Source organism: Sesamum indicum, linkage group LG7 (genome assembly GCF_000512975.1).
Source record: "Sesamum indicum cultivar Zhongzhi No. 13 linkage group LG7, S_indicum_v1.0, whole genome shotgun sequence".
NCBI classification, from domain to species: domain Eukaryota; kingdom Viridiplantae; phylum Streptophyta; class Magnoliopsida; order Lamiales; family Pedaliaceae; genus Sesamum; species Sesamum indicum.
The window spans coordinates 11321483-11348637 of NC_026151.1; the positions used below are offsets into that span (position 1 = coordinate 11321483).

A 27155-nucleotide genomic window follows, 5' to 3' on the forward strand; every position below is an offset into this window, starting at 1 on the left:
AAAAAAGACCTAACATATGAGACCAAAAATATTATTATTTTTTAGAGATAAGTTTCTCTTTCATCATATGGGAGGCTTATCATAAATATGTGCCATTCTACAACACCATGAGATCTCCCACCTTCATCGCCAAAATTGTTTAGGGATAATCGGAATCTCTTGCTTCGACAAGACATAATTATGCATCCTTGAAATTGGTACAAGAGTTGTGAGTCGAACATAATGTAAATAAAACCCATATTATATTATTATTGCAATTTAAGATCGTTTCTTTGTATATTTATTATTTTATGAGCGAATAATAATCAACTAAGGTTGAATTTGCGATTCAATTGTTTAATTAAAATTCCACCAAATGACGTGGGACTAATAATCACACAAGATCTATCTTCGTTGAATTTTTTTTAATACTTATACGTTTGTTCTCGAGTTTGCAAGGACCATTGGAGCATCTTAAAATCTATGCTAGTGGACGATGTATGGCATACCCACTATAAATATTTTCAAGCAGTAGAGGATCAAAGGTTTTCCACTTCTCTTCATGACTAATAATGTATATATCATGTAACTAATTCATACTTAACACAAAAATCACTTTAGTTGATAAATTATTCCAAAATTTTGATATCAACACTTACTAATAGAAATTATCATCCAGTTCCTGACATTATAATACCTCATTGTTTTTGTCTAAGGATGTATGAATTTGAATGAAGATGGCAACAAACTGCATGAGCAATGTAGGGAAGAAGGTTGTTCCAAAAATCAACCACCTATTGAAACTCCTCCTTGTCAAACATGTACCCAAAACGAGCCAGAGACAGGCCCGTACGCTTTGTGGGCTTCACCTTTTCTTGCGTCTCCTATCTATCCAAAATTTATCATTGACATTTTTTTCCAAATCCTTGTATAATGATTTTTTTAAAGTTTTAACCATTTTTTTTTTATTATTATTATTAAGTATAGCTTGCCTGAATCATGGTATTAAATGAACTACTGCCTCTTAAGCACGACTAGACCACTATTATTTTCTCTTTTTATAATCTCCACATGAATTTCATTAATTATGTCTTATAAAACCATAAACGTCTAGTGCAGAAACTTGATTTGCAGCTAAGATTAAAATTGAAAATTTAGAAAACAAAAACCTACCACCTCCATCAAATGGAGGCGCCGCTGCTGGAGCACAACCCCCGCCCCGATATCCAGCTTATCGGAGACGACGGCGACTATCTTCCAGCCAGAGGGGTGAAAGCTTGGTGGAGAGTTTTCTGCATAGAATCAGGTAAACTGTGGAGAATAGGCGGTCCCATAGTCATTCAAATACTCTGTCAGTTTGGAACCACCTCCGTCGCCACCATATTCGTCGGTCATCTCGGAGACGTCGAGCTCTCCGCCTTCACCATTGCAACCACAGGCATCGGAGTCTTCGCTTTCGGATTTATGGTCAGCCCATACTATTCCTTTCTAGTCTATACTATTACTTTTTTTTTCAATTATATATTTTATATATATCATTACGTTTATTTTTATTTCACAAATAAATATATTCTTTAATCAAAATTTACTAAATTTATTGATTTATTAACAAAAAAAAAATCAATTTATATCTTGATTTATTACTAACTTAACAAAAAATCTTTTCTTACCAAATTAACTATTTTTATATATACTGACATGCTGCATGTGAGGAGATATCTTTTTTAGGGTAGTTTTGTCAGAAATATTTGTTTAATCTGTAATAAATAAATAATAAATAGTGGGGCTAAATATAAATTTTTATTCAATTTTTTTGCTAATATAAATAAATTTTATAAATTTTGACTATTTGTTATAAGAAAACAAATGCTAATGATATTTAATATAATTTTTTAAACTACATGAAATCTATGCTTAATATCACCAAACCTCACGAGTAGACAGTATAATTAGCCCTAAAACTTATGTACTAATTCACAACAAGAAAATAGAAAATCAGTGACAAAAAAATATATTAATTTTAATATTGTCACTAATTATATATATTTAGTGACAAAAATATTTATTTTGTCATAATACCAAATTGGAAAGTTTTAACCACGATATTTAACCACGATAATTATTTTATTAAAAATGTAATTAATTAAGAAGAGTTAGAGGCAAATTATTGTGCATTGAGTTGTTACTAGAAATAATTAATAATACGTGTATAATGACAATTTAGTGATAGTATTGTCACTATAAATATATTACTAATTATATATAGTTACAAGTTTATACATAATTTTGTTACTAATAATTAATTATATAATAATAAGATTAAAATTATTCTCACCAATTATATATATATTTTTTGACAAACTTTCAAATTGTTACATGATATCTTGTTATTATTATTATTGTATTTTTTTTCTTAGTGTAATTAATAATTGATACTTGATAAACGTGAAACTTCGTTGACTCCAAGAAAAGTTGGTGGAACTAACTGAGATGCATTTATATATATATATCCAAATAACTTTTTTCTATTAACAGCTTGCTAATTTGTTTAAATTGCATCAACCTCCCCTGGACTATAGATAATTGACATTCACAACCCTTGATGCTTGGTCTTTGTCCGCATCGACCACCATTTCATCTAATTTTCTGTTGGCTGACCATTAATCATAAGGCTAAAAACTCATAATTTGAAAAAAAATAATGAAAGGTAACCCAAATATTACTATCATATTAAATATATATTATAGTTGAAAACTTCCAAGTTTTTTCTTTAAATTAGTGATTTGACCCAAAAACTATACTTCTGTTCTTTTCTTTTCTTTTTTAATAATAATTCCTTAAAAAGTAGTTATCTTGATTTAATTTATATAAAGAAAGCACTTTAATATATTAATAATCAGCCCAATATAATTATGACAATGTTCTTGAAATTTGAGGCTACGGCTGTTGGATTGAATTTTTATTATTTTAAACTTTATTGCATTTTTATTTAATGTGATATATACATATCATGTTTACACGTACAAAATATTTTCTTAAATAAAATACACGATGAACGTTTGAAATATGTTGCAGCTTGGTATGGGGAGCGCCCTTGAGACACTATGTGGCCAGTCATTCGGTGCAGGCCAAGTTCACATGCTCGGCGTTTACATGCAGCGTTCGATGATAATCCTATTAGCCACTTGCATTGTTCTCCTTCCAATCTATATATTTGCCACCCCAATTCTTAAGCTCCTCGGACAACAGGATGAAATAGCAGCTCTTGCCGGATACTTCACACGTCTTCTCATCCCACAGTTGTTTTCTCTAGGGATAAATTTTCCGACCCAAAAATTCCTTCAAGCACAGAGCAAAGTCATTGTGCTTGCATGGGTGGCTATTCTTGCTCTGGTTTCACAAATCTTTTGGTGTTGGCTATTCATTGATGTTTTTGGTTGGGGCACGATTGGTGCAGCTATGGCCTACGATCTTACGAGTTGGGGCACTGGTATAGCCCAATTCATTTACGTGGTTTGTTGGTGTAAGGACGGGTGGAAGGGATTCTCGTCACATGCGTTTCGAGGTATGTGGGCTTTTGTGAGGCTGTCGCTTGCTTCTGCTGTCATGCTGTGCCTGGAGATGTGGTATATGACCAGCATTGTTGTCATAACTGGAAATCTTAACAATGCTGTTACCGCGGTTGGTTCCCTTTCTATATGGTGAGTTTAAGGTGGTGTTTGGCTCAACTTGTTTAAAAAAATCTTATAAACTTATTTTAATACATAACCATCTGTGAGCTATATATAATTAAGGTGCTAAGCTTTACACTCCATCAGTGAAGAATCTAGTTCTAATTATGTCGCCGTTCTGATTTTGAAATGATTATACGTACCATGATCATGCTTCTGATCATAATCCATTCTTTTCTTTGGTTTATATCTTGCAGCATGAATATTGATGGGTGGGAAGCCATGGTGTTTATTGGAATCAATGCTGCTATAAGGTACGTAATTAGCTTAAGGTGATGTGATGCCTGTTATTTGATTTATATGTTTTGTCAAAAGCGATCTTGAAATTCTTTTTTGTATCAGTGTCCGGGTTTCAAATGAGCTTGGTCTAAGGCATCCACGAGCGGCCAAATATTCAGTCTATGTAACGTTGTTCCAATCTGTATTGATCGGGATTGTATGCATGATTATTGTCCTTGCAACAAGGAATCAGTTGGCTCTAATATTTACAAATAGCAAAGAAATGCAAAAGGCTGTGGCTGAGCTTTCAGGCCTTCTTGGAGTCACCATGCTTCTCAACAGTGTTCAACCTGTGATATCAGGTACGTTAGAATTAGTGAGTTGTTCCTCCAACATCTTCAGTATGTTTCATGTCTTAATTTGTTTATTGTACTGCAGGTGTGGCGATAGGCGGTGGATGGCAAGCGTTGGTCGCTTACATCAACCTGGCTTGTTATTACATATTCGGTCTGCCTCTAGGATATCTTCTTGGTTATGTGGCTAAACTTGGAGTAGTGGTAAATTATACTTAATACTCGTGCAAATTCAAACTGCGTTGCACTGTAAAAAAGCATATTCAGGTGTATATATGTTTGCAGGGAGTTTGGGGAGGCATGATTGCTGGAGTGGCCTTGCAGACATTGCTGCTTTTGCTGCTGGTTTATAGAACCAATTGGAACAAAGAGGTACTACTGCCAAAATTAGCTTTTTTTTTAAATTTTTTAATTTCTTCTATTTCATTTATTATACACATAGTACGAGTATAAAAATTATATTTTTTATTTATTTAAGAAAATATTTTATACACATAACATGTATATCTTAAATAAAATAAAATATACAATAAATTTGAAATAAAAAATTCAACAAGTTGGTTTTCCACAGTAACTAATTCAACTTATGACATGTTTGACACTTAAAAATTAGTCTGAACAGTGCTAGAAAAAAAATAGAAAAGGTACGCATGCAAGAACTAGCTACAGAAAGCAGGAATCAATTTTAAACAGTTATCCACATTATTTTACAATGTTTGCATGAATTTGTGGCTATGTTTCTAAAGCCACTTTGAAATTGCAGGTTGAGCAGACAGCAGAGCGAATAGGGAAATGGGGAGGTCAAGACTCAAGACATACAAATATATAACAAAACACCCATTCTCAACTGACCAATTTCATACGAAAAACGGAGACCAACCTTAATCATTTCATTCTTTCTTGAATCAAACATTCCATATTAGTAATTACTGATATTCTAATAACCCAAAAACTTGTTTCAGACTTTCGTTCCAGTAAACATTTATCATTTAATTGTTGGAAATAAATTTAAGATATTTATAGCTTTTGATTTCGAATTGTATAAATTGAATTGATTTAAATCAACTATTACATAAAACTCATTTCCACAACAAAAATATAAAAGTTGTTGCCAACCACTCTAAACTTTCACTACTGTTTAATTTATAATTTTTTGTATAACTCATTTTCACAGCAAACATAAAAGCTATTGCAAACATCCCCATAATTCAATCCAAAAACAATTTGATGCTAGCAATAAGGAAATGAGAATTTCAATTTATATATTTGTTTTATTAAATTTAGATAAAATACACCATACTGTTAGCAAGTATAATGCCCATATCTTTTACATTCATGAAACCAAACATTGCATATGATTATGAATATATATACATGACCATACCCCCCCCCCCTACCCCCTACTTCACTTGATTTCTCATTGGTAATTACATTTATACTTCCTATATCATAATTTATTCGCATAGATATTTATAACTTTTTTACATAATAATAAAAAATTATAAATTAAAAGATAGAAATAGTTGATATAATAAAATTAATTATTTTGGAATGCATGCGTAATTAGGATAAGATTTGAGGCATCTCTCCCTCGATCAGAAAACCCGCGAGACATAAACAACGTCGTTTAAGTTACTTCGCTTCCTTTTCATTCTTCCTTTTCCCCTTTTTTTCTCTCTTTATTCTCAAGCTATATATATGTATGCATATATACCTATATATATATATATATGATCACATTATTATTGTCATTTATATTAAATTACACACACACACTCACACATACTATACACAGTTGAGATCTGTGATTTTTCCTTCTGACAATGAAGGGGATTGGCAGCGGCGGAGGAGCTTCCGATCTCTGCAAATCCGCCACTCTGATCAAAGTTTCGGGATTTCTACTCATTTCAGTCGTATTCTTCTACTTAGGCAAGCATTTTTCCGATGGCTCCTCACAGCAACTCATCTTCTTTTCCTCTCACCAAAACCCTGAACCCCAGAACACGCCATCCTCCGCCGCCGTTGCCCTCTCTCCCAATCTCAACAAGACCTTCGATGTCTCTTCCCTCGTAAATGCTACCGCCTCATCCCCGCCCCCCGACAGTGCCCTGAATGAACCTCAACAACCCCTGTCTCCTCCTCCGCCCTCTCCTCCGCCGGCTTTGAAGAGGATGGGTGTGGTGGACGAGAATGGAAGGATGACGGATGATTTTGAGGTGGGTGAGTATGATCCCGAACTGGTGGAAAATTGGGCGAAAACCAACGAGAGTGAGGGTTTGGAGAGTGATGGGAAGGGGGATAAGGTTAGGGTTAGGATCAACAAGTTCCCGTTATGTCCGGAGAGTATGAGGGAGTATATACCGTGTTTGGACAACGAAGAGGCGATTAAGAAGTTGAATTCTACTGAGAAAGGCGAGAAATTTGAGCGGCATTGTCCTGAAGAGGGAAAAGGCTTGAATTGTTTGGTCCCTGCCCCTAAAGGGTACAGAACTCCAATCCCATGGCCCCGAAGTCGTGATGAGGTAACCTTTTATTTTGATTGTATGCAACTAGGATTTTGCATTTCTACAGTTTTCTTATCTTTCCCCATGTATTTTGGAGGTTCTTTATTGATAGTGTGCAATTTGTTTTGGTCGGAGGTGAATAAACTATAGTCTTTTGGAGGTTTAGCTAACCATATTTTATATTTGGACTCTAATTCAAATTTTAAAGAGAACAGTCCGTATCAATTGAACACATCTGAATCAAAATGCTGGGAACTGTGAGCGCGCTGGCCTTCTTTTTCTTTTTCCCCCTTTCTTTAAATAATTTCTCTTAGGGTGGAGGATGGGGTAGGGTGGGGGATTGTGTGGGAAGTGTGGCAAAATTCGAGAAGAATTATTATCATATATAAGCAGTTAATGGAAGATCCTTACCTCGTCTTATCGCATACAGGTGTGGTTTAGCAATGTTCCTCATGCTCGTTTGGCTGAGGATAAAGGGGGTCAGAATTGGATAGCCATTGACAAGGACAAGTTCAAGTTTCCTGGAGGTGGCACACAGTTTATTCATGGGGCAGATCAGTATTTGGATCAGATTGAAAAGGTGTCAGTTGTTGTATGTTATATAGCCACCAATGGTATTTATAAATGACTGTGGTCTATTAGAAAAAGTGTGATGTCCTCTGAATTTTTTTCTTTTTGGTCTGTATCAACTAGATGGTCCCTGAAATTGCATTTGGTCGACATACTCGAGTTGCTCTGGATGTTGGTTGTGGTGTTGCAAGTTTTGGTGCATATTTACTGTCACGAAACGTCATCACTCTCTCTGTAGCTCCTAAAGACGTTCATGAGAACCAGATTCAGTTTGCACTTGAACGGGGTGTACCTGCAATGGTGGCGGCATTTGCGACACGGCGTTTACTTTATCCAAGTCAAGCATTTGATCTGGTACATTGTTCAAGGTGTAGAATCAACTGGACTCGTGATGGTATGATTTTATTCTGGTGAAGTACTTTTGGTAGACTCCTTGAGTCTATTTCTTTTTATAAGTTGATACACAGTGCAAATGGAACTGTTAATGTGTTTGGCGTGTGCATGCTTTTTGTTGTTTTGCATATTGAATTTCAGGAGTCATGCAAGACTATTTCATGTAGTGAACTAGTGCAAAGATTAGTTAGTTGATGATTCTAAAACTTTTGGGGAATATGATGACTTTGTAATTCATTTGCGTGTTTGAAGACTGTGGTTAACTTATGAAGTTTGTTCCTCACCCCTAACCATGTCTACAAGAAACATCTTTTATGCAAAATTTCAGGGATAAGGTTTTCCAAACCTGCTTCTCATAGCGTCCCAATTGTTATTTTCTAGATAAGGAAAGATGATTAGTGGAGATGTCTCTGCACTTATTGTCCATTTTACACAAATGCCTGTGGACTACTTTATATGGCTTTCCTTGATGCTGACAAATGAATGATAATTCTTTAGTGTCTAACTTGCATGCTGCCTCTTGGGCTTTATGCACCTCAATGTCAAATTTTGCTTCATGTAGAGAGAGAGAGAGAGAGAGAGAGAGAGAGAGTTTTTGGTTATCTCAGAAGCACTTACACTGATAAACATCTTATTTTAAACCCCTGTTAATATGCCCTTTTCATGTACTCCTTTGTAGATGGGATTTTGCTACTTGAGGTCAACAGGATGCTCCGGGCAGGGGGATATTTTGCTTGGGCAGCCCAGCCTGTTTATAAACATGAAGCAGCCCTCGAAGAACAATGGGAAGGTAAATTGCTCAGAAATTGAGCTGAACCAAAACTCCATTTCAAATGTATGCTACTTGTCCTCTATAGAGTCCGTTGGATCCCTGGATTTCTACTGCATTTTTTCCAATTATTCATATAACTCACCACATATATGCCAATCTCTCTGAGATTTTATGTAATCTTTTGAATATCTCATCATGGCTGCTGGAGGAAGACACTAAAACTTAGAGTTGTAAGAAGCATTCTGGCCACTCAAACAGGAGGAAGTTGCAGTCGTTTTGATAACCCATTTTCACATTTGTTGCTTCCAGATATGATTAACCTTACCAGTCGACTTTGTTGGACTCTTGTCAAGAAAGAGGGGTACATTGCAATATGGCAGAAGCCCTTTAATAACAGCTGCTATTTGCAACGTGAGGAAGGAACCCGACCACCATTGTGTGAACCTAATGATGACCCAGACAATGTCTGGTATGTTACTTTTTGGTTTTAACTTTTCAGTTATTATGAGAAAGTAGGCATTCTAGGTTTTCCTCTGTCTTATAGAAAAGCAACTATCTAAGAAAAATGCAATTACTTAGACATTAACAAAGGTAAATACAGGTGGTTAATTTTGATATAATGCTGATGAATGTCTTTTGGTTCATCTTCTTGCTGCATCTATGCTTTGTAATGGTGAATCAAATAGAAGAAATGTTTAGTGATCTTATCTTGTTTTTCATTATTTTCATCTCCAAAATTGTGTTAGGTATGTTGACTTGAAGGCATGCATAACACGTTTGCCTGAGGAAGGTTATGGATCAAATGTTACAGACTGGCCAGACCGCTTGCAGAGTCCTCCGGATAGGCTTCAGAGCATACAAATTGATGCCTACATATCAAGAAAAGAGCTTTTCAGGGCAGAATCAAGATATTGGAAAGAAATAATTGAGGGCTATGTACGTGGTTTACATTGGGGTAAATATAAGCTTCGGAATGTATTGGACATGAGAGCAGGCTTCGGAGGGTAAGTTCTTTAAAGACTTTTGAATTATCCTATTTGGTCACAATTTTATGTACTTTGAGTAGAATACGGAACGTTCCCTTCTTGACCTCTTGTTGCCTTTACCAATTTCTCAGAACAACTAATTAGTTCCTTTACTGGCAGCTTTGCAGCAGCACTTATTGAAAACAAATTGAATTGCTGGGTGCTAAATGTTGTCCCAGTTAGTGGACCCAATACGTTGCCTGTTATATATGACCGTGGGCTCATAGGAGTTATGCACGACTGGTACGGATTTAGTGATCACTTTCTTCTTAAATAATCATTATGCAACTATGCATATGATATTATGTTAAGTATAATAAATGGTTAAGGTTTGTGCCCTGCTCCTTCCTTCATCCCCCTTCGAAGAAAAGAAGAAAAAAGAGAAGGGGGAGAGAAACAGAAAAAAGATGCTATATAAATAAAGGAAAAATTTTGGTTGAACCCATATAAACCATGGATGAATCCTCAAATCTTACAAACCACATATTTTGGATGCCAATATCTGCATTGTTTGTATATGCCTACTGACACAAATGACTTTCTTCCATATTTCTTGCTGCTGAACAATTGCTGAACAAATCACAATGAACGCATGAAAATTTTCAGGTGTGAACCATTCGATACATATCCCAGAACCTATGACTTACTTCACGCTGCTGGACTTTTCTCAGTTGAACGAAAAAGGTATTCACGTTATGGCCTTTTCTTCTGGTTTTAACAACTTGAACACTATTGGAATTCTATAATTTCAGTAAGCATTGTACTTTATATTTCTCTATAAATACATTATTTAGTAGTAGTGATTTGTTGCATCTGTCTCTAGTAGCACATAAATATGTCCAATTTTGTTTACATGGTTGACATGTTAGACCTGTATGTTTATTTGGGTTCCTTACGCAGGTGTAATATCTCTACCATCATGCTTGAAATGGATCGAATTTTGAGGCCTGGTGGCCGTGTATATATTCGTGATTCTGTTGCTGTGATGGATGAACTTCAAGAAATTGGGACAGCGCTCGGTTGGCATGTAGTATTGAGGGACACATCCGAGGGCCCACATGCGAGTTATAGGATCTTGACGGGTGATAAACGCCTCCTTCGGGCCTGAAATGATGATGTATTTCCAAATTGCAAGCAGCAATTGTACATGCTGGAAATAATCAGTGTTTTAGGAACTAACAGCGATGTGGCAACGTTATGTTGAGGTGATGAGTTAATTTGAGATGTGGAGACATGATTCCCTTGAGGATGGATTTCTGAGAATCTGCAATTTACATGGCTATTAACTCAATTGTAACACAAGAAAGGTGAAGGTGAAGCCCTGCAGAGATAGTGAGGCATATGATAAGGAAACCTATCAAATTTTCTCTGATGTTACATTTGACAAATTTCATTGTCTTTTGCTTTTATAATTATTTTTTTTTGTTCTGGGCTGGGGAGTGGGGGCAACTGGGAAGGTTGTTATCATTATGTTTTAGTTCTTTTGTTTCTTCTGTTTATCATTGACAGTTGAAGAAATACTTTTTGTAAGTATATTTCATGCCATTAAATATTTAATATATTTTTGTATTGCGATAAATTGTAGCCAAGAAGTGAGAGTAGACTTTGTTCTATATAAATACAAATATGATGAAAATCACCAGGTAATCGAAAATTTTGATTTCGATACACCTAAGTAATATATATTTGAAAGTTTTGATTTGGTTCCAATATTTTTAGAGTTTATAAATACCACTTAATCATAAAAATAAACTCATATAAAATAAATATGTATTGTTGAAATATATAAAATGAAACTTAATGTTAACCTATAAGTTATGTATATAAGATAAATACAAATTCATTTCGTATTTTAACTTTGGAGATAAAATATGACATAAATAAAAATAAATATTTAATATATTTAAAGTATATTATATTTGTAAATAAGATTTTTTTGTTAATTAAAAATTCAATTACAATATTGAAGATAAAATTTCACAAATACAAAATAACATTTAATATATTTAAAATAGGTGATATTTTTAATCAATGATTTATTGATAATTTAAAATTTTAATTATAATATTAAAATAAGATTTCGATAAATACAAAGTAAATAATTAAGATATTTAAAATAGATAATGTCTCTAACTAATAAAATTTTTTCTTGACAATTAAAAAATTCAATTATAATTCTGGATATAAGATTTTGAACAAATATTTAATGTATTTAAGTAGATGATGTTTCTAATTGAATAAGATTTTTTCTTGGCAATTAAAAAATTCAAAAACACAAGAAATTAGTTGGTCATTGATAATGAAAATAAATTTGATCCTTATCCAATAAACTCTTATTTAACACCAATGAAAATAATTTTGATCTTTTATGGGCATTGATAATATTGCTATATTTATGATTTTATTAAACTTAGCCATATCTTTTATTTGTCCTCGTCATATTTTTTTATTTCATAATAATGTACTTTTTTTTATTCAAATTGCTGAAATAATATTGAGATTTTAAAATTATTTTTTATGGTTCATATTTCTTTAATTTCTTTTTTATTTTTCAGTTATCTTTCTTACAACCTATTAATAATAAGTTTCTATTCTTACTTTCTATTCTATTTTATTTTTAAAAAAGGATTTTAAAAAAGGAAGGAATTTTAGATTTATGTACTTTAGTATAAACTCTAACGAAGGATAAATTATAAAAAATGATACATTTAACTAATTTATTTTATTTTTATATTTTTCTATAGAGTTGGATATTTATAAGAAAAAAAAGTGATCTATATATTTAGTAAAATGTAATAATTTTATAAGAGTAATCCTTATAAAATACAAATTTTGTTGGTAGAATATATTGTATGTGTAGAAAAATATAATTTTCAATAATAATTAAGACAGATTAAAAGTTTAAAATTAGTATGTTTTCTCTTTAAAATGATAAAAAATTATTTTACAAAATTGATTTCTTTATTAAGTAATATATTATAATTTTTTTATTTAATTTTAAAAAAATAATATAATCATGCATACCATGAATTTTATGCTAATATATATATATATATATATGTATAGAGTATATAGATATATATATATCATAGATATAGCGGTGGTAAGTAACGAAGTGCGTTGAAAAATGTCGTGAAGGAGAAGTGGTCCATCCCCCCTTAGCCCTTAGACTTAGTCCGGTTAATTATTTTATTATTATTAAAAAATTATATAAATGTAATTTATAAAAAATGGTTATCAGAATTATAACGAGTCGTGTATTACATCCATGGTTTATAGGGATATATATTCTAAGTAATTTGAATTTATATATTTAAAAATTTCTTGGATATCCCAAAATTTGAGTTGGTCAACGACACTACTATTCGTATCTCTACACGCTCTGACCGAACCCAAACATCACGTATTCAGAACGAGATAGATTGACAGCAAACATGTGAAAAACAACAAATCCGACAAAGAGATTCTTCTACACAATTAAATTTGCCTGTACAGGATTATCAACAATAATTGTATAATTCATTGTATTTTTTTAAAAATTATATAAAAAAATATATACTATTACATTTGTATAATTTATTGTATTTTTTAAATTAATATAAGTTTTACATTATAATTTTTTGAATATTAGTATATAATTAAATATAATTAATTTATAAAAAAATAAATAAAAAAATAAAAAATAGAAAATTTGTGTCGTGGATGTCATCCACGGCATGCCCATTTTTTTTTTAAAGTAAATAATTAACCAGGCTTAGGCCTTACCTTTAACCCCCCCACCCCCCACCCCTACAGAGCCTCATTCAATCATTATTGCTATATAGAGAAACTAAGAAACAAAGAACAAAAACACAAACAGGAAGCGCGTACATTTATCTCCAAATTCAGTTCAATCATCACTTTCTCACTAATCTGGTAATATATTACTACGATTATCACTCCTTCCGTGTATTTTGAATCATCATTCTCTAAATATATATACTGTTTCTTGTCGGTTTGGTTTGAGGATGGATTCTGGGTTTTGATTTTTCTTTTTCCTCTTCGTGCGATTGATTTTTTTCTTTTTTTGCGTGAGCATGTTGCAAATTCAAGTTGTTATTGCCGAGATCTGACTGAGTTTTCCGGAACTGTGTTGTTTTCCTGTTTTATTGGTTTGATTTGAACTTAGAAGTGAGAAATGAGGGTGATTTTTTACCAAGCTGTTACTTGGAAATTAGCCTATGTTTGATTTCTTGATTTCACCTCGTCTTTTTTCTTAAGAAAATGAGCACCTCCACTTCGTAGATTTCTTGGATTTTGAAACTATGAAGTGATCTGAATTCAGTTTTGCAGACTCCGGGAATTTTATTACTGGATCCGGTGAAGTTGCTAGCTGTGGTTAGATTATGCAGCGCCAGTTGGGATCTTCAATTCTTTGATGTAAAAGGTAACTGTGGATGGCTTGGGCGAACTTATTAGGTGTCTGAGGATCTGAGATAGAATTGTGGTGTTATTAGTCACTTTAGAGCAAATTTCCATGAGCTTTTATTACCCCTACTCAAACCCCACTTGCAGTTGCCACTTTGGAAATTATTAGGAGCTTCGCGCCACGGCGCCCAACCCATAATAATTGCTGGTGAATAATCTTAGAAGATCACGAGACTTGTTGATGAGATGGGACCCACAAGGAATGGTTGTGATTGCACTTGGGCCAAACTCCAGAATTTCCTTTGAGTTTACCATATATCAGGGAGTAAAGTTTCTAAAGATGATAATTAGGGGAGGACAATGGGAAAAGAAATGTGAAATGAAGAAAAGTAGAATACTGCTCAAGTGTCGGACAAAACTTCCACAAATAGCCTTTAGATATGGAGTATTCAGTGAATCAGATTAAGTTTACCATATATCAGGGAGTAAAGTTTCTAAAGATGATAATTAGGGGAGGACAATGGGAAAAGAAATGTGAAATGAAGAAAAGTAGAATACTGCTCAAGTGTCAGACAAAACTTCCACAAATAGCCTTTAGATATGGAGTATTCAGTGAATCAGATTACTCCAATCCTCTTTAATCCTTCCCCAGATGGCTCCCTTTTTTTATTGCTGAATGAGTGAATGTCAATAAAGGTCAAGCCATTTCACCACTTCTTCAATACCACTTTCATTCTCACTCTCTCTTTCCAGGCTCGTCAGTCGTCTTAATTGTTCTTGACACCATCTAGCAGTGCTGAAGAGATGTTTGTGTATAAAGAGTCTGATGTGTTTTCTTTTTTTAATCTCTTCAGGGGGGGTTTTGAGGTTAAAGATTTCACTTTCTGGTTGGATAAGACTGTTTATGTTGTTCTTTGAGATCTCTACTTTATCCTTTGTGCTTTGGCATATGCTTGTCTTAATTAAGTTTATTTCAGAATATTTCATTTTCATGAAGTCGACTCTTTTCTATTGACATGTTTCGAATTTTCCTTTTCATGTTGTTGTGCTCGTTGCAGGATTTCAGTTTCTGGGCTTTGAACTTGGATGTTTGAAAGCTTGTAATCCTCAAAAAGCGTGGCTCTTTATTACCGGGAGGAAAGTTGATAAGAGGCCCAGTAGAGTTGAATAGAGAACTAAGGAGAATTTGTTTTTATATTAGTGGATTGCCAGTGTTTGGGTCTAGTATCATGCTGAATTAGTTCTTACAAACTAGATGATCATGGATCAGAACTATAGGGATTTATGTGGCCCAACGTCTGGAATCATACTTAACAAACAAGCTATTCCATTGTTCCCGGGTCCGAATCTGATCAACAATGTGAGAGTTAGTAATAAGTTTTTAACTGGAAGTCATGCTGATGTCGTACCAGTTTCTAGCCATTTGAATTTTGATGCCCAAGTCCAATCAGCTGAAGGCGATGCTCCTGAGGATCTCGATTTTAGTGATGTGGTGCTCAAGTATATAAACCATATCCTCATGGAAGAGGATGTGGAAGAGAAAGCCTGCATGTTTCAAGAGTCTGCAGCTCTTCAAGCTGCAGAAAGATCGTTCTACGAGGTTATTGGGGAGAAATATCCTGCTTCCGCAGATTATCAGCATGTGCCAAAGTTAGATCATAGTTTTGAGAACCCTGATGAAAAGATTTTTGTAGTATCAAATGATTGCTGTGGTTCTGGTGACATGGAAACACTTTGTCCTGATTGGAATTCTGATCATAACTGGAATAGGTTTTATGGACATTGTGACACTGTCGATGTCGTCTCAACTTCTCAATCATCCTATAGTTCATCAAGCAGCAGTGGTACCATCAAAGAGGGTCCAATAGATTCTCCAGTGAGTACCCTTAGAATTCCTGATATTTTTACTGATGGTCAGTCGGCTATTCAATTTAAGAAGGGGGTAGAAGAAGCAAGCAAATTTCTTCCTAATGGCAGTAATTTAATTGTTGATTTGGGGTATGACGAGCTGTCAGTAAAGGAGCAGAAGGAAGGCTCTGCTAGTCTGATAGTTAAGGTGGAAAAGAAAACTGCAAATGAGGAGTTTGTTGATGGATCCAGGGGGAAGAAGAATCCCTATCAGGAGAGCATGAGTTTGCACGACGAAAGGAGTAACAAACAATCAGCAGTTTATACTGAATCAACTGTGAGTCCAGACATGTTTGATAAGGTACTTCTGTGCAGCGGAGGAAAAAATGAATCTGACCTACGTAAAGCATTGAATGAAGTAACTAAAAGCACTCCACTGAACGATCAGTCAAAGGGATCTAATGGTGGGAAAAGTGGTGCTAAGAAAAAGGGCGGCAAAAGGAATGTGGTTGATATGAGAACTCTGTTGACCCTTTGTGCACAAGCTGTTGCAGCTGATGACCGCAGGACGGCAAATGAGTTTTTGAAGCAGATTAGACAGCATGCTACTCCAACAGGAGACGGAATGCAGAGACTTGCCCATTACTTTGCTGATGGGCTTGAGGCACGTATGGCTGGATCTGGGACTCAGATATATACATCCCTTATTAATATGCCTACGTCTGCAGCTGACATCTTGAAAGCCTATCATATATATCTTGCCACCTGTCCGTTTAGGAAGATCTCCAATTTCTTCTCGAATAAGACCATTATGAATGTGGCTGAGAAAGTCACAAAGCTCCATATTATTGATTTCGGTATTCTCTATGGTTTCCAGTGGCCTTGTTTTTTACAACGTCTCTCATCTAGACCTGGTGGACCCCCCAAACTTCGTGTTACTGGAATCGATCTTCCATGTCCAGGTTTTCGACCATCAGAAAGGGTTGAAGAGACAGGGAGGCGCTTGGCTAGTTACGCTGAGACTTTTAAAGTTCCTTTTGAATTCAATGCTATAGCTCAGAAGTGGGAAACAATTAAACTTGAAGATCTTAAGATCAAGGAGGATGAGCTGCTTGTGGTGAACTGTCTTTATAGATTTAGGAATCTGCTAGATGAAACTGTGATAGTAAACAGTCCTAGAAATATTGTTTTGAATCTTATCAGGAAGATGAATCCTGCTGTTTTTGTGCTGGGAGTGGTGAATGGTGCGTATAATGCCCCCTTCTTCATTACAAGATTCCGCGAGGCACTGTTTCATTATTCATCCTTCTTTGATATGCTTGATGCCAATATTCCCCGAGAAATTCATGAGAGAATGTTGCTCGAAAAAACAGTATTTGGGCGGGAGGCGATGAACGTCATTGCATGTGAGGCTGCTGAGAGGATAGAGAGGCCAGAAACGTACAAGCAATGGCAGGTTCGGAATATGAGGGCTGGCTTTGAGCAGCTTCCTTTAGACAAGGAGATAATGAGAATTGCAAGAGACAGAGTTAAGTCCTACCATAAAGATTTCGTGATCGATGAAGATGGTCACTGGTTGTTGCAGGGGTGGAAGGGACGAATTGTATATGCACTTTCTTCTTGGACGCCAGTTTATTGAAGGTAATTCATTGTGGCATGAAGAAAGGCCTGATCACCAGCTATGGGCCATGCTGGCTTCTGCATCACTTGTAGGATATGAACAACTTCTCCGTTGATAACTGAGGTACTGATCCATTTGTAGACATGAATATTTTACTGAAACCCAAAATGTATTTTAGTTATGTATAGAAGTTTTTTCATTCAGTATTTTGTTTAGTTAGTGCATGAAGAATAAGTAATGTCTTTTAAGAATGCTCATATGGCTGATCTGATGTATTGGAAGCAAATTTGCGGATCCTTATATTTCATGCATTAGACTGACGTCAACATACATGGTTCGGCTCTCTTGATGTTCAATCAGGGAAAAGAGCGTTCAAGTGCTATATTCGTTAGAAAATCTGTGGGCCATGCATGCATGCTTATTCTTAGGAAGATTTGGAGGTTGTGAAGAAAGAACGCCCTTTGTTCTTGATGTAACAGCCAAGCTGATATTCTCATGTAGTTAGTGAAGATCATCTGTTGAAAGAATAGAATGCAACATAATGCTCTAGAAGTGATAACAATTCTTGTTAGAGGTTGACATCCATCAATGGTTTCTGGTGGTGGTTGATCAACTTCAGGCCATCGGTATAATTTATGCAAGAGTAACATGCGGTCAATCTTGTTTTGTTTAATATTTTCAGAAACAAGAAGCCTCATGGATTAGCGCAAACCCCTTCTGTAGTTTACTTTTCCTCATATTCTATGTGCATTATCATCTGCAAATGGTTTCTTGATTTGACTCTGAGCAGAAGCAAACTCCATTTGATTCAGTGTTGCTGTTGGTGTGGAATTTGAACAGTAGTTAATAATGAAATTCCAGAAGAGTTTGACCTGAGTTTTTTATGTGCGTTTTTGGTGGGATTTTATTCTATTTATTTACTTGTGAGGCTCAAAAACGTCATTCTTTACCACATACAAAATAATCCAAAAAAAAAAGAATTATCAAAACAATCTTAAAGTCATTTTTTGACAAGTAGTCAGATGTCGGGCCAATATTTTTTTATAAAGTTGGTAAAGTTAATCCACCAACTCTTTCTTTTCTAAGTTAAAGTCCTCCAACAAACTTGAATGAGGTCATAAATTTAAATTCTACTTAGATGTATAGATATTTACTCTATTTATATGAGTTTATTATAACTTATATTTGCTTGTTCTTGATTGTTTTTAAAAAATATTCAGCACATATTAATGTATTAATATAATAATATAGTTATTGCTTCTACAAAAAAAAAAAGAAAAAATAAACAAATTATTGACGTCTATGATAATTTATTTTTTCCCTATTTATCTCTTGTGATTCTCAAAATGACAATTTAACTTAATCCAATCAATAGACAGGAAAAGATCCAATTTAAGCTGACAAATTACTTTTTCCTTGCATAAATTGGTGAAAATTGTATTTTTTGTGATGATCCCATTGCTTTAATACAAAGAAAATTTTGATTTGTGATTTAGTCAGCGTAACAGAACCCAAAAGCACGTACCTTTAGCACATTCAGAAAATATTTCAAACAAAACAGTGGGCCTCTGGTGTTAGCGTTTCAGAAGGTGGATCAGACATAGCCTACACTCATAACATGACCCACCCCATTTCAATATCAATTGCAGTTCTGAAATCAGATAAAAGAGAAACCCAAAGTAGACTAAATAACCAACATTCCTTACTTATTTATGCTACCAAGTTCAGGCCCAAAATCACATTTCATTTCATAGAAATTAAATCTCCTTAGTTGGGATAGTCAGGACATTGGTTCAAATAATATTTGATTCAGTTAAAATTAAATTAGACTTATTAAACTATTTATGAGTTTGGGGACAAATAAAAAATTAAATTTTTTTAATCAAGATAGATACAACAAATTTATTTCAACATTCAAATATATATATATATATATATATATATATACACACAATCACAAAAATAAATTTGTTTGGGTGAAGAGGTGGCTTGCCTCGAATCCCTTGCACTGAAATAAAAGCTGGGAATAAAATTTAGGAGGGATAGGGGAAGAAGGAAGGGCATGTGGTTAATAAAAAGAAGTAGTGACCGGAAGCAGCGGTGGCGGGAGAGCACTTTTTCTTATGACAACCGGATAAAAAAGAAAGAGAAATGGTGATAGGATAGCCACTCGTTTTGGTAGGCGACTCCCCTAACTGACGCCGTTAATTTTATTGGCTCTTCTTTCATCCCCATAACGCCGTGAAGACTCCATCCTATCACGTTTGTTCTGTGTTTTGGATCTTGTCTTTTCTCTTTATGTGTCTGTTGTTTTGGGGTTTTAAAATAAAAAAAATTGATAATAATATTTATGAGTTATGAGCACATGGGCATGGGGGGGTTGGGGCTCTATACTAGGCTGCACTCTTGGAATATAGTTTATTATTCTCATAATAATTACACCATTTTCACATATTCTTTTCTTTTGGCTGTACAACCTTACCCTCAAACAATATATATACTACCAAATACATGATAAATAGTAAAACAAATTCATATATAGACGTCAACTTCACTTACTTCATTTGAATGCTGCATCAACTTGTTAATAAGTAATGGATCAATTAGAATACTAAACTACCTTATGTTACCATAACACACTATATATTTTACATTTGAGGCTCAATTTATATGTCATAAACCCAATAATTAGTTGACTCATGACATAAACGAGACCTTCATGTGTAATACACAGCGTCTAAAAAGATAAATAAATATTAATATTTTGAAATGTTAATGATTTTTTGATATGCAGGTATAATAAATTGCATGTGCAATGCGACCATAACAAGTGCTCGTAAATAGATATATAGTAGACTGCCTATGGTTTAAAGGGTGCTTGGTTATATATGTTATTTTGAAATATACTCATATATTCTATAAGATGTATTTAAAGTTTATAATAATATTATATTTTATTTTTTAAAAAATAAAAATTTAAGGGGTTTGAGTTAAATAAGATTAGGGGAGTACTTATAAAATATTAAATTCATATTTTTATAACTAATATGATCAAAATTAAGAAAAAAAATTACTTTTTTAAGCTCTTGAAAGAAAGTTAGAAATTCTCTTCTTTTTTTTTTTTTGGTAATTTTAAATCTTATAAACTCTTAAATATATTATTATAAAATATTTTTAAAAACTTACAAATTGACCCAAATACCCTCTTAATTGAATTGATGTTTCAATTTTGGTTTGCAAATTAAGTATGAGGATACTGTGTGTGTGGTTGGAAGAGAAAAGAGAAGTTGTCCAAAGTTTCCAATTTAAGGTGGCTGTTCTTATCAAGATTCCAGACTTTGGAGTGGACATTTTCATTTATTAATTTGAGTAAGCTTCGAGATTACCAATTCCGTACTTTAATGAATTAATTTCGGACTTACATCTTACAAAAGTAACGTCCACATGACTCATTGTGGTGGGTTATGTTTTTTTTAAGCGCCAATTATATATATATATATATGATGATTATATTAATATTATGATAAATTGAGTAATATATCAATTCAAATAATATACTAATATGAGCAAGAATAATAAATAAATTAAAAATACTTACATAAAATAAAATAAATATTCACACATTTAATAAAATTTGAATTCATAACTCATTGTGGGTTACGATGAATATGGTCTATTTAGCCGGTTATGTCATATTGAATCTTCTGCCACCTGGTTTTATGCCACATACATATATATGTATTTTTATTATGTATTTTTAAAAGTATTTCTAATTTTATTTTATTGTTGCCTTTTGGATAAGAATTTCCCAAATAAATGCATTGGTATGGCAAAAATGGGATATAAAAACTGTGACATATTAATTTGCCTTGTTAAATCATGACCGATTGGAATATTTTAAATCTGTGACTGGTTCATGTTTAAAATAATTATTGAATTCTATAATAAAATTTATTTATATTTATTCGTAATTGACTGAACGTGAATTCTATAACTTATGTTCAGATTTATTATGAAATGTTATTGTTCTAAACCCTATTTAGTTCATATGATTTATGTTTGAACAATCCGAAATGCCAAATATGATTTGGAATTAAAATTATCAAACACCATTATGATGATGATCGAATTGAAAAATTCACACATAAAATCACAAGCATAAATAAATGGCAGATCTCTAGTATTTATTAAAACTCCATGCGTGATTGAGAAAATATGCATTAATTAAAATATAGTTATATTCACAAGCTTTTAATTTATTAGTGATTCATGTGTAAGATTAATTTTAATAAATATATTATTTTTTGTATTTAATGAAATAAAAAAATGTATTTGGATCGATAATTGATGAATGTAAGAGGTTGAGAATAGTTAGGAAGCGGGGTGGGGCCGAGCAACTATCCGAGTTTCCAAACATATCCTCCGGACTCTCTCTATCTCTCATTCCCAATCCCATTGGACAACTTTTGACCGGACAATTATGTCCCTGCTACCTGCTGTTCAAGTTTAACTATAAAACCACAATGGGGGGTTTTAGCGATGGTTTGTAATTGTAATTGATTGTAATTGTAGTTGGTTGCTTTGCTTTTCCACCAAACCCCAAACCCAAACCCAAACCCAAACCCACAAGAGGTTTTATATATAAACAAGAACCAAACGAAAATTCGCATTTTTTAATTTTCTTTTTTTCTAATGCAGTACTAGTTTATTTCCGTGACGTAAATTCGAAATTCTTGTTAGTATTCTGTATAGAAACAAAGGGAAGAAAAGGAAGTAGACGTGTGGAAGAATTCCTCTCCCTAGTGGATCCATCGACAGGTAATTCATTTGCTCTGTTCAAAATATTACTGCCATTTTCGGCTTTATTTTCTTTTTTATATGATTTCTGGGTTTGAATTTCTGATGCGGGTTCTTTTCTGGTTTTAGAAAGATTTCTGTTTCCATATCTTTTTTACCTTTTTGGGTTGGTTGATTTGATTTTCACGAGGAATTGTGGAAATTCAAGTTGATCCTGCTGAGATCTGATCCAATTATTGACGACTGTGTAATTTTATTTTTGATTGCTTTGATTTGAAGTTAAAAAAAAATGAGAGTTTTTGAGCAGTTGATTTGGATTTTTGGTTTTGATTTTGCTGATTTCTGCAATTCTTTCTTAAAGAAAAAAGGACCATTGAGGAAAAATAACAAGTTGTTAATTTCTTTCGTTTTTGTAACTTGAATGGTCTGAATTTCAGTTGATCGGACTCCAGAATCATGTAGCTGGATCTGATGAATGTGGAATTCTGCTATTTCTCGTGCACATCTGTTTTGTCACATAGAACGGAAGCTTTGCAGATGGAGCTTTCCGTCAACTGCGAGAATTATTGGGAATCTTGTCTTTTGAAAGCATCTTATACTTGAATTATATGATCTTCAGTTCTTTCATGAAGGCTGTTGATAGCCCTTTTATTCTGTAATTAAGTTGAATGCTGGTGAAAGCAGAAATGCAAAAATTTCTCTTTCTTCAGGACATCATTAACTTTGATTTTAGATCTGAGTTCTTGGTGGTCATTTATTTGTCTCTAAGTTAAAATAGATCTGAGTTCTTGATGGTCTTTAGTTTTTCTTTAGTTTCCTATGTTCTGTACATAACACCGGAAATTGTGTCTAAAATTTGAGGCTTTCATACTTGGGTTTCCTCTATGGTCAATACAGAAAATCATGGATCAAAGTTTTTCCAGAATGCTTGTTAGAAGAAGACACATCATCAGTGCTTTTTTGTGTTCCATGGATAATTTGATTTTTGAAATGGACACCTTGTTTGGGTGATCACACTGCATTTTTGGGCGTTTCTTCCGTGTGATTTACATGTGTTGAAGTCTTATTGTTTGGTGATCTTAGAATTTCACTGTTTGTTTTCTTATTGATACAGATTGAGGTTTTGCAACATCACATTACTGAATTTGATGATCTCATATTGGCATGCGACCTAAGATATGGTGTCAAAGAAGAGGCTGGATTATGGATTCAATGGCTACCGAGCCCCCATTATTCCCAGAGCTCCTAGATCAATTAGGGTAACCATATTTTTGAATTATGTGGTTTCTGCCTTCAATATTGTTCAGCATATAACCAAGCCCCTTTTCTTTGTTACTCTTGCCAGAGGAGAAGCCCACACAAGAATTCGATTGAAGACAGTAAACTTTGTGCCTTTGAATTACTTGCAGCTGTAGCTGGTAAGTTGTTACAGGAGAGTGAAAGCTCTGCTTCCAGTAGTGTAGCCAACGGGAAATTCCAGCCGGGCATTTGCCAAGGTGGAAACAAGAAGGAGCAGAGTTTAGATGATAAAGCTTTGAAATCGGAGAGCTTTGACCATGGAAGTTGTGCTGAGAGTGCATTTATTCCGGAAATTTCCGTTCCAGAGCAAAATCAATTAGAAAACAATTCTGCCTTGGAACAGACTTCTGTACGTGCCACTTCTGATATCCGAAAGAAAGTTGATTGTGACATAAAACTAGGAACCAGTGAAGTCAAGAATGCAGATGGAAATACCATTTCTAAAGTTGAGGGTTCCATCTGTTTTGGTGATAGCTTAAACTGTAAGGTAGAGGGTGGAGCAGAAATGCATGCGAAGGATGATAATAATCAGATAATTGACTCATCTTTGGCTGACACATCCACTGTAAAGGATCCAATTGAAGAAGATGTGAATACTAATCTACTAATTAAATCAGAGGGTAGTGTACAGTTGCCCTTGTATAGGGACCCCATTCCTGATGCTTTATTGCAAAAGCACTGGAATAATGTAAAATTAGGAATTAGAGATGACGACGAAAATTCTTTTGGGTGCAATAAATCTAGCACCAGGGTTAGGCCCTTTAGGCCACAACCACGTATTGGACACCGTAGAATAAGGAAGATGCTGACGTCCAAATACAGGAAAGTAGCTCCAAAGCTGAAGGGTTGTGGACTTTATAGTAAGTGGCTGTTACATGCTTATCTTAGTTTAATGTGCTAAATTTCTTTTGGTGTTATATGTAATCTGTTCCCATGATTATATGATTGTCCTCCTTCCATTGTTTTGTTTTCAGGTGAGGGAATCAGGTCCTTTTACCAGTATAGAAAGAGAATTTATACACAAGAGAGATTCCAACAAGCACCTATCAAGAAAAGGAAGCTGTCTGATCACACATTCGCAGTTGCATATCATCAGGATACCAGCAGTGATAGCATCTCTAATTTACCTGAGAAGGGGACGAAGATAGACAATGAGAGTAGCTCGGCCAACATCTTGCAAAGAGGTGCTCTATCATGTCTTTAATCTGAAGTTTTGGTGTTGGCAGTATCTCTAAATGATTCTTTTAATTTATTGCAGCAAGTGGTACGTCAGCTACAGTCAGAGGTCATCAAAAAGCCAAGGATTCTCATGGTACTAGAATTTTGTTTTCAGTTTTATCCTTATTTATTGATATAGAAGAAGTTCTTACTCTACTGTTATCTCCTCCTCAGTGAAATTTAGCATTAAGTCCTTCAGGGTGCCAGAACTTTACATTGAGGTCCCAGAAACTGCAAGTGTCGGTTCTCTCAAGGTTTGTGTTTGCTCACATTTCCAGTCTTATATATTATGAAATGTATGGTTCGTACTGTTGCATATGGTGGGACATAAATCATTTGAAATGAAATTTTAGGTATGAAATTGCTGTTTGAGAATGAATCATTGAGAGACATTTCTATCTTGGTGTTGGGATGTATTTCAGATAGCACTAGTTGAGATTGTACTCTTCGTATGCTATATTAATCTGAGTAGATAAGGATTATGGTTTCAGAGAACTGTGATGGAGGCAGTTACTGCTATTCTTGGGAATGGAATTCGAGTTGGTGTAGTTCTTCAAGGAAAGAAGGTCCGAGATGACAATAGAACTTTGCAGCAGGCTGGTATTTCTCAGAGTAGCAACCTTGACACTCTGGGTTTTACATTAGAGCCAAGCTTTTCACATGTTTCCCCATCCATGGCTCCTAAAAAACTTCCGTCGGCATTGCCATGTGATGCAGATCAAGAGTTGCCTAGGTACAATGAATTTCTTAGCTTTTTCCTCAAAGATTTTAGTCGCTCCAGCTTTAACTTATAATTGAAATGGCGGTAGATCATCTTATACTCGGTTCTTTCCTGAGTGAATTTCTTTCAGTGTTTCTATGGCTGCACATTAAAAGAGCTTTTCTGTTGTTTCAAAATTCAAATAGACATAAATTCCAGAAGTTATCTTTCAGTTGAAAGTTATCATTTGAGCTCTAACATTAGCTGGTCGACCAATTTCCATTTCTCAACTGACCAACTTCTTGTATATTTTGCTCACCAGGTCTCCTGCTACTCCAATGACTGATTCAGGGATTGGAAATGGTGCGGTTGATCCCCCTGTTGTCAACAAATTCGATGATGTTATGGACAACGACAACCTCAATTTCTCCCCACAGACTCCTAAAAACGAACCAAATGATGCATCAATTCCCGACTCCAAGGCATTGGTTCCAGTCCCTCCAATGAACGCGGAGGCTCTTGCAATAGTCCCAGTGAACCCCAAACCTAAACGTACTGAAATTTCACAGCGTAGAACTAGGAGACCGTTTTCAGTAGCAGAAGTCGAGGCCCTTGTTGCAGCAGTTGAAAAACTTGGCACCGGAAGGTAAGAACATAGTCCAGGCACAATATGAAATATAAATCATTGAGATTTTGTTCCGATATCCACTCCGTTACATAATTAATTATACTTGGGTTTCTGCTTATCAGGTGGCGTGATGTCAAACTAGGTGCTTTTGAGAATGCAGATCACAGAACATACGTGGACTTGAAGGTAGAAAATCTGTGTTTTCGTTTTACCTTCCTTTAAAAAAGCTGGATGATTTGCATTATAATAGTTGGAGTGCACATGCTTTTAGGCATAACATATTGCTAAGCAAATCTTATTAGGATTGATATGATTAGATGAAAAAGCCAAGGGAATCATTCACATGGGTGGTTGTGGATATACCTTGAGGCATCAAGATGTGTTGAATTAATCAAATTAGTAAGCAAGCTTGGATTCATGTGATGTTGATTCTTGTTGTTTACGCAGGACAAATGGAAGACCCTTGTTCATACAGCAAGCATATCTCCTCAGCAGAGACGGGGCGAGCCGGTTCCACAGGAGCTCTTGGACCGAGTCTTATCTGCTCACTCGTATTGGTCGCAGCATCAGTCGAAACAACAGGGGAAGCATACACCGTCGGTGGAGTCCCTGAGAAGTGAGGAGAGCGTAGGAGTTGCTTGAAGGATCACAAGTTGTGATTGTCAAAAGTGTAAAAAGTTTACTGTTATAGGAAAGTTGATCACATTGGAGTTGTAAAAAAAGGTGTAATGCTTAAGTTTGATTGTAGCTAATATCTCACACTCATTTGTTTCCCTACTCTTTCAATTACTTGGAAAATAGACATTCTTCTCTTTTGTAAATTATTGGTGGAAAATAAATGTGGTTTTAACAGCAATCAATGCCTCAGCCCTCAGCTGCCCTTCTATTTACTTTTCCACTATATCTAAATTAGTTGCTTAGTTATCAATATTAATTTTAACTCTCACATCACATCTAAACATAAGGGTGAATTTGAACAGATTTCAAAGAAATAAATAATATAAACTAAATATTAATATTAATGTCAGTGTGGCAAAATGGTTAAAGAAGTAATATATTGTGGGATTAGATCTGAGTGTGAGTGTGATTTC

At 34.4% G+C, this 27155-nt stretch overlaps 4 protein-coding genes across 8 annotated transcripts; all 4 read left to right on the forward strand.

Annotated features, from left to right (window-relative positions):
* LOC105167131 (protein DETOXIFICATION 35) lies at positions 1015-5289 on the forward strand. The gene is made up of 7 exons (XM_011086716.2): positions 1015-1446; positions 3055-3680; positions 3908-3964; positions 4053-4291; positions 4368-4486; positions 4568-4654; positions 5046-5289. Exons 1-7 carry the CDS (start codon positions 1165-1167, stop codon positions 5109-5111), a joined length of 1476 nt encoding a protein of 491 aa, XP_011085018.1. The 5' UTR covers positions 1015-1164; the 3' UTR covers positions 5112-5289.
* On the forward strand, positions 6016-11125 carry LOC105167132 (probable methyltransferase PMT11). The gene is made up of 9 exons (XM_011086717.2): positions 6016-6804; positions 7217-7366; positions 7480-7750; positions 8429-8539; positions 8831-8990; positions 9268-9525; positions 9667-9789; positions 10153-10230; positions 10447-11125. Exons 1-9 carry the CDS (start codon positions 6106-6108, stop codon positions 10652-10654), a joined length of 2058 nt encoding a protein of 685 aa, XP_011085019.1. The 5' UTR covers positions 6016-6105; the 3' UTR covers positions 10655-11125.
* On the forward strand, positions 13329-17748 carry LOC105167133 (scarecrow-like protein 14). 5 transcript variants are annotated; one of them, XM_011086719.2, is made up of 3 exons: positions 13329-13461; positions 13871-13972; positions 15012-17748. In XM_011086719.2, the coding sequence occupies exon 3, from the start codon at positions 15209-15211 to the stop codon at positions 17438-17440; it is 2232 nt and encodes a 743-aa protein (XP_011085021.1). In that variant the 5' UTR covers positions 13329-13461; positions 13871-13972; positions 15012-15208; the 3' UTR covers positions 17441-17748. The 5 variants fall into 5 exon arrangements, with proteins under 5 accessions (XP_011085021.1, XP_011085023.1, XP_011085020.1 ...); XM_011086718.2 differs by having other exon boundaries at positions 13330-13461; positions 13879-13972; XM_011086721.2 differs by lacking the exon at positions 13871-13972.
* Positions 21989-26920, forward strand: LOC105167134 (telomere repeat-binding protein 4). Its single transcript, XM_011086724.2, has 10 exons — positions 21989-22240; positions 23334-23478; positions 23565-24378; positions 24493-24702; positions 24777-24830; positions 24911-24990; positions 25228-25469; positions 25759-26082; positions 26187-26250; positions 26512-26920. Exons 2-10 carry the CDS (start codon positions 23398-23400, stop codon positions 26704-26706), a joined length of 2064 nt encoding a protein of 687 aa, XP_011085026.1. The 5' UTR covers positions 21989-22240; positions 23334-23397; the 3' UTR covers positions 26707-26920.

What these genes read in the sequence shown, in the direction of transcription:
- LOC105167131 (XM_011086716.2), top strand. Translation starts at nt 1,165, where the DNA reads ATGGAGGCGCCGCTGCTGGAGCACAACCCCCGCCCCGATATCCAGCTT. An exon ending in GGAATCAATGCTGCTATAAG is followed by an intron (nt 3,965 to 4,052) that starts GTACGTAATTAG and finishes TTTTTGTATCAG; the next exon opens with TGTCCGGGTTTCAAATGAGC. An exon ending in GAACCAATTGGAACAAAGAG is followed by an intron (nt 4,655 to 5,045) that starts GTACTACTGCCA and finishes TTGAAATTGCAG; the next exon opens with GTTGAGCAGACAGCAGAGCG.
- LOC105167132 (XM_011086717.2), top strand. Translation starts at nt 6,106, where the DNA reads ATGAAGGGGATTGGCAGCGGCGGAGGAGCTTCCGATCTCTGCAAATCC. An exon ending in AATCAACTGGACTCGTGATG is followed by an intron (nt 7,751 to 8,428) that starts GTATGATTTTAT and finishes ACTCCTTTGTAG; the next exon opens with ATGGGATTTTGCTACTTGAG. An exon ending in CCTCGAAGAACAATGGGAAG is followed by an intron (nt 8,540 to 8,830) that starts GTAAATTGCTCA and finishes TGTTGCTTCCAG; the next exon opens with ATATGATTAACCTTACCAGT.
- LOC105167133 (XM_011086719.2), top strand. Translation starts at nt 15,209, where the DNA reads ATGATCATGGATCAGAACTATAGGGATTTATGTGGCCCAACGTCTGGA.
- LOC105167134 (XM_011086724.2), top strand. Translation starts at nt 23,398, where the DNA reads ATGGTGTCAAAGAAGAGGCTGGATTATGGATTCAATGGCTACCGAGCC. An exon ending in AAAAGCCAAGGATTCTCATG is followed by an intron (nt 24,831 to 24,910) that starts GTACTAGAATTT and finishes TCTCCTCCTCAG; the next exon opens with TGAAATTTAGCATTAAGTCC. An exon ending in GAAAAACTTGGCACCGGAAG is followed by an intron (nt 26,083 to 26,186) that starts GTAAGAACATAG and finishes TCTGCTTATCAG; the next exon opens with GTGGCGTGATGTCAAACTAG.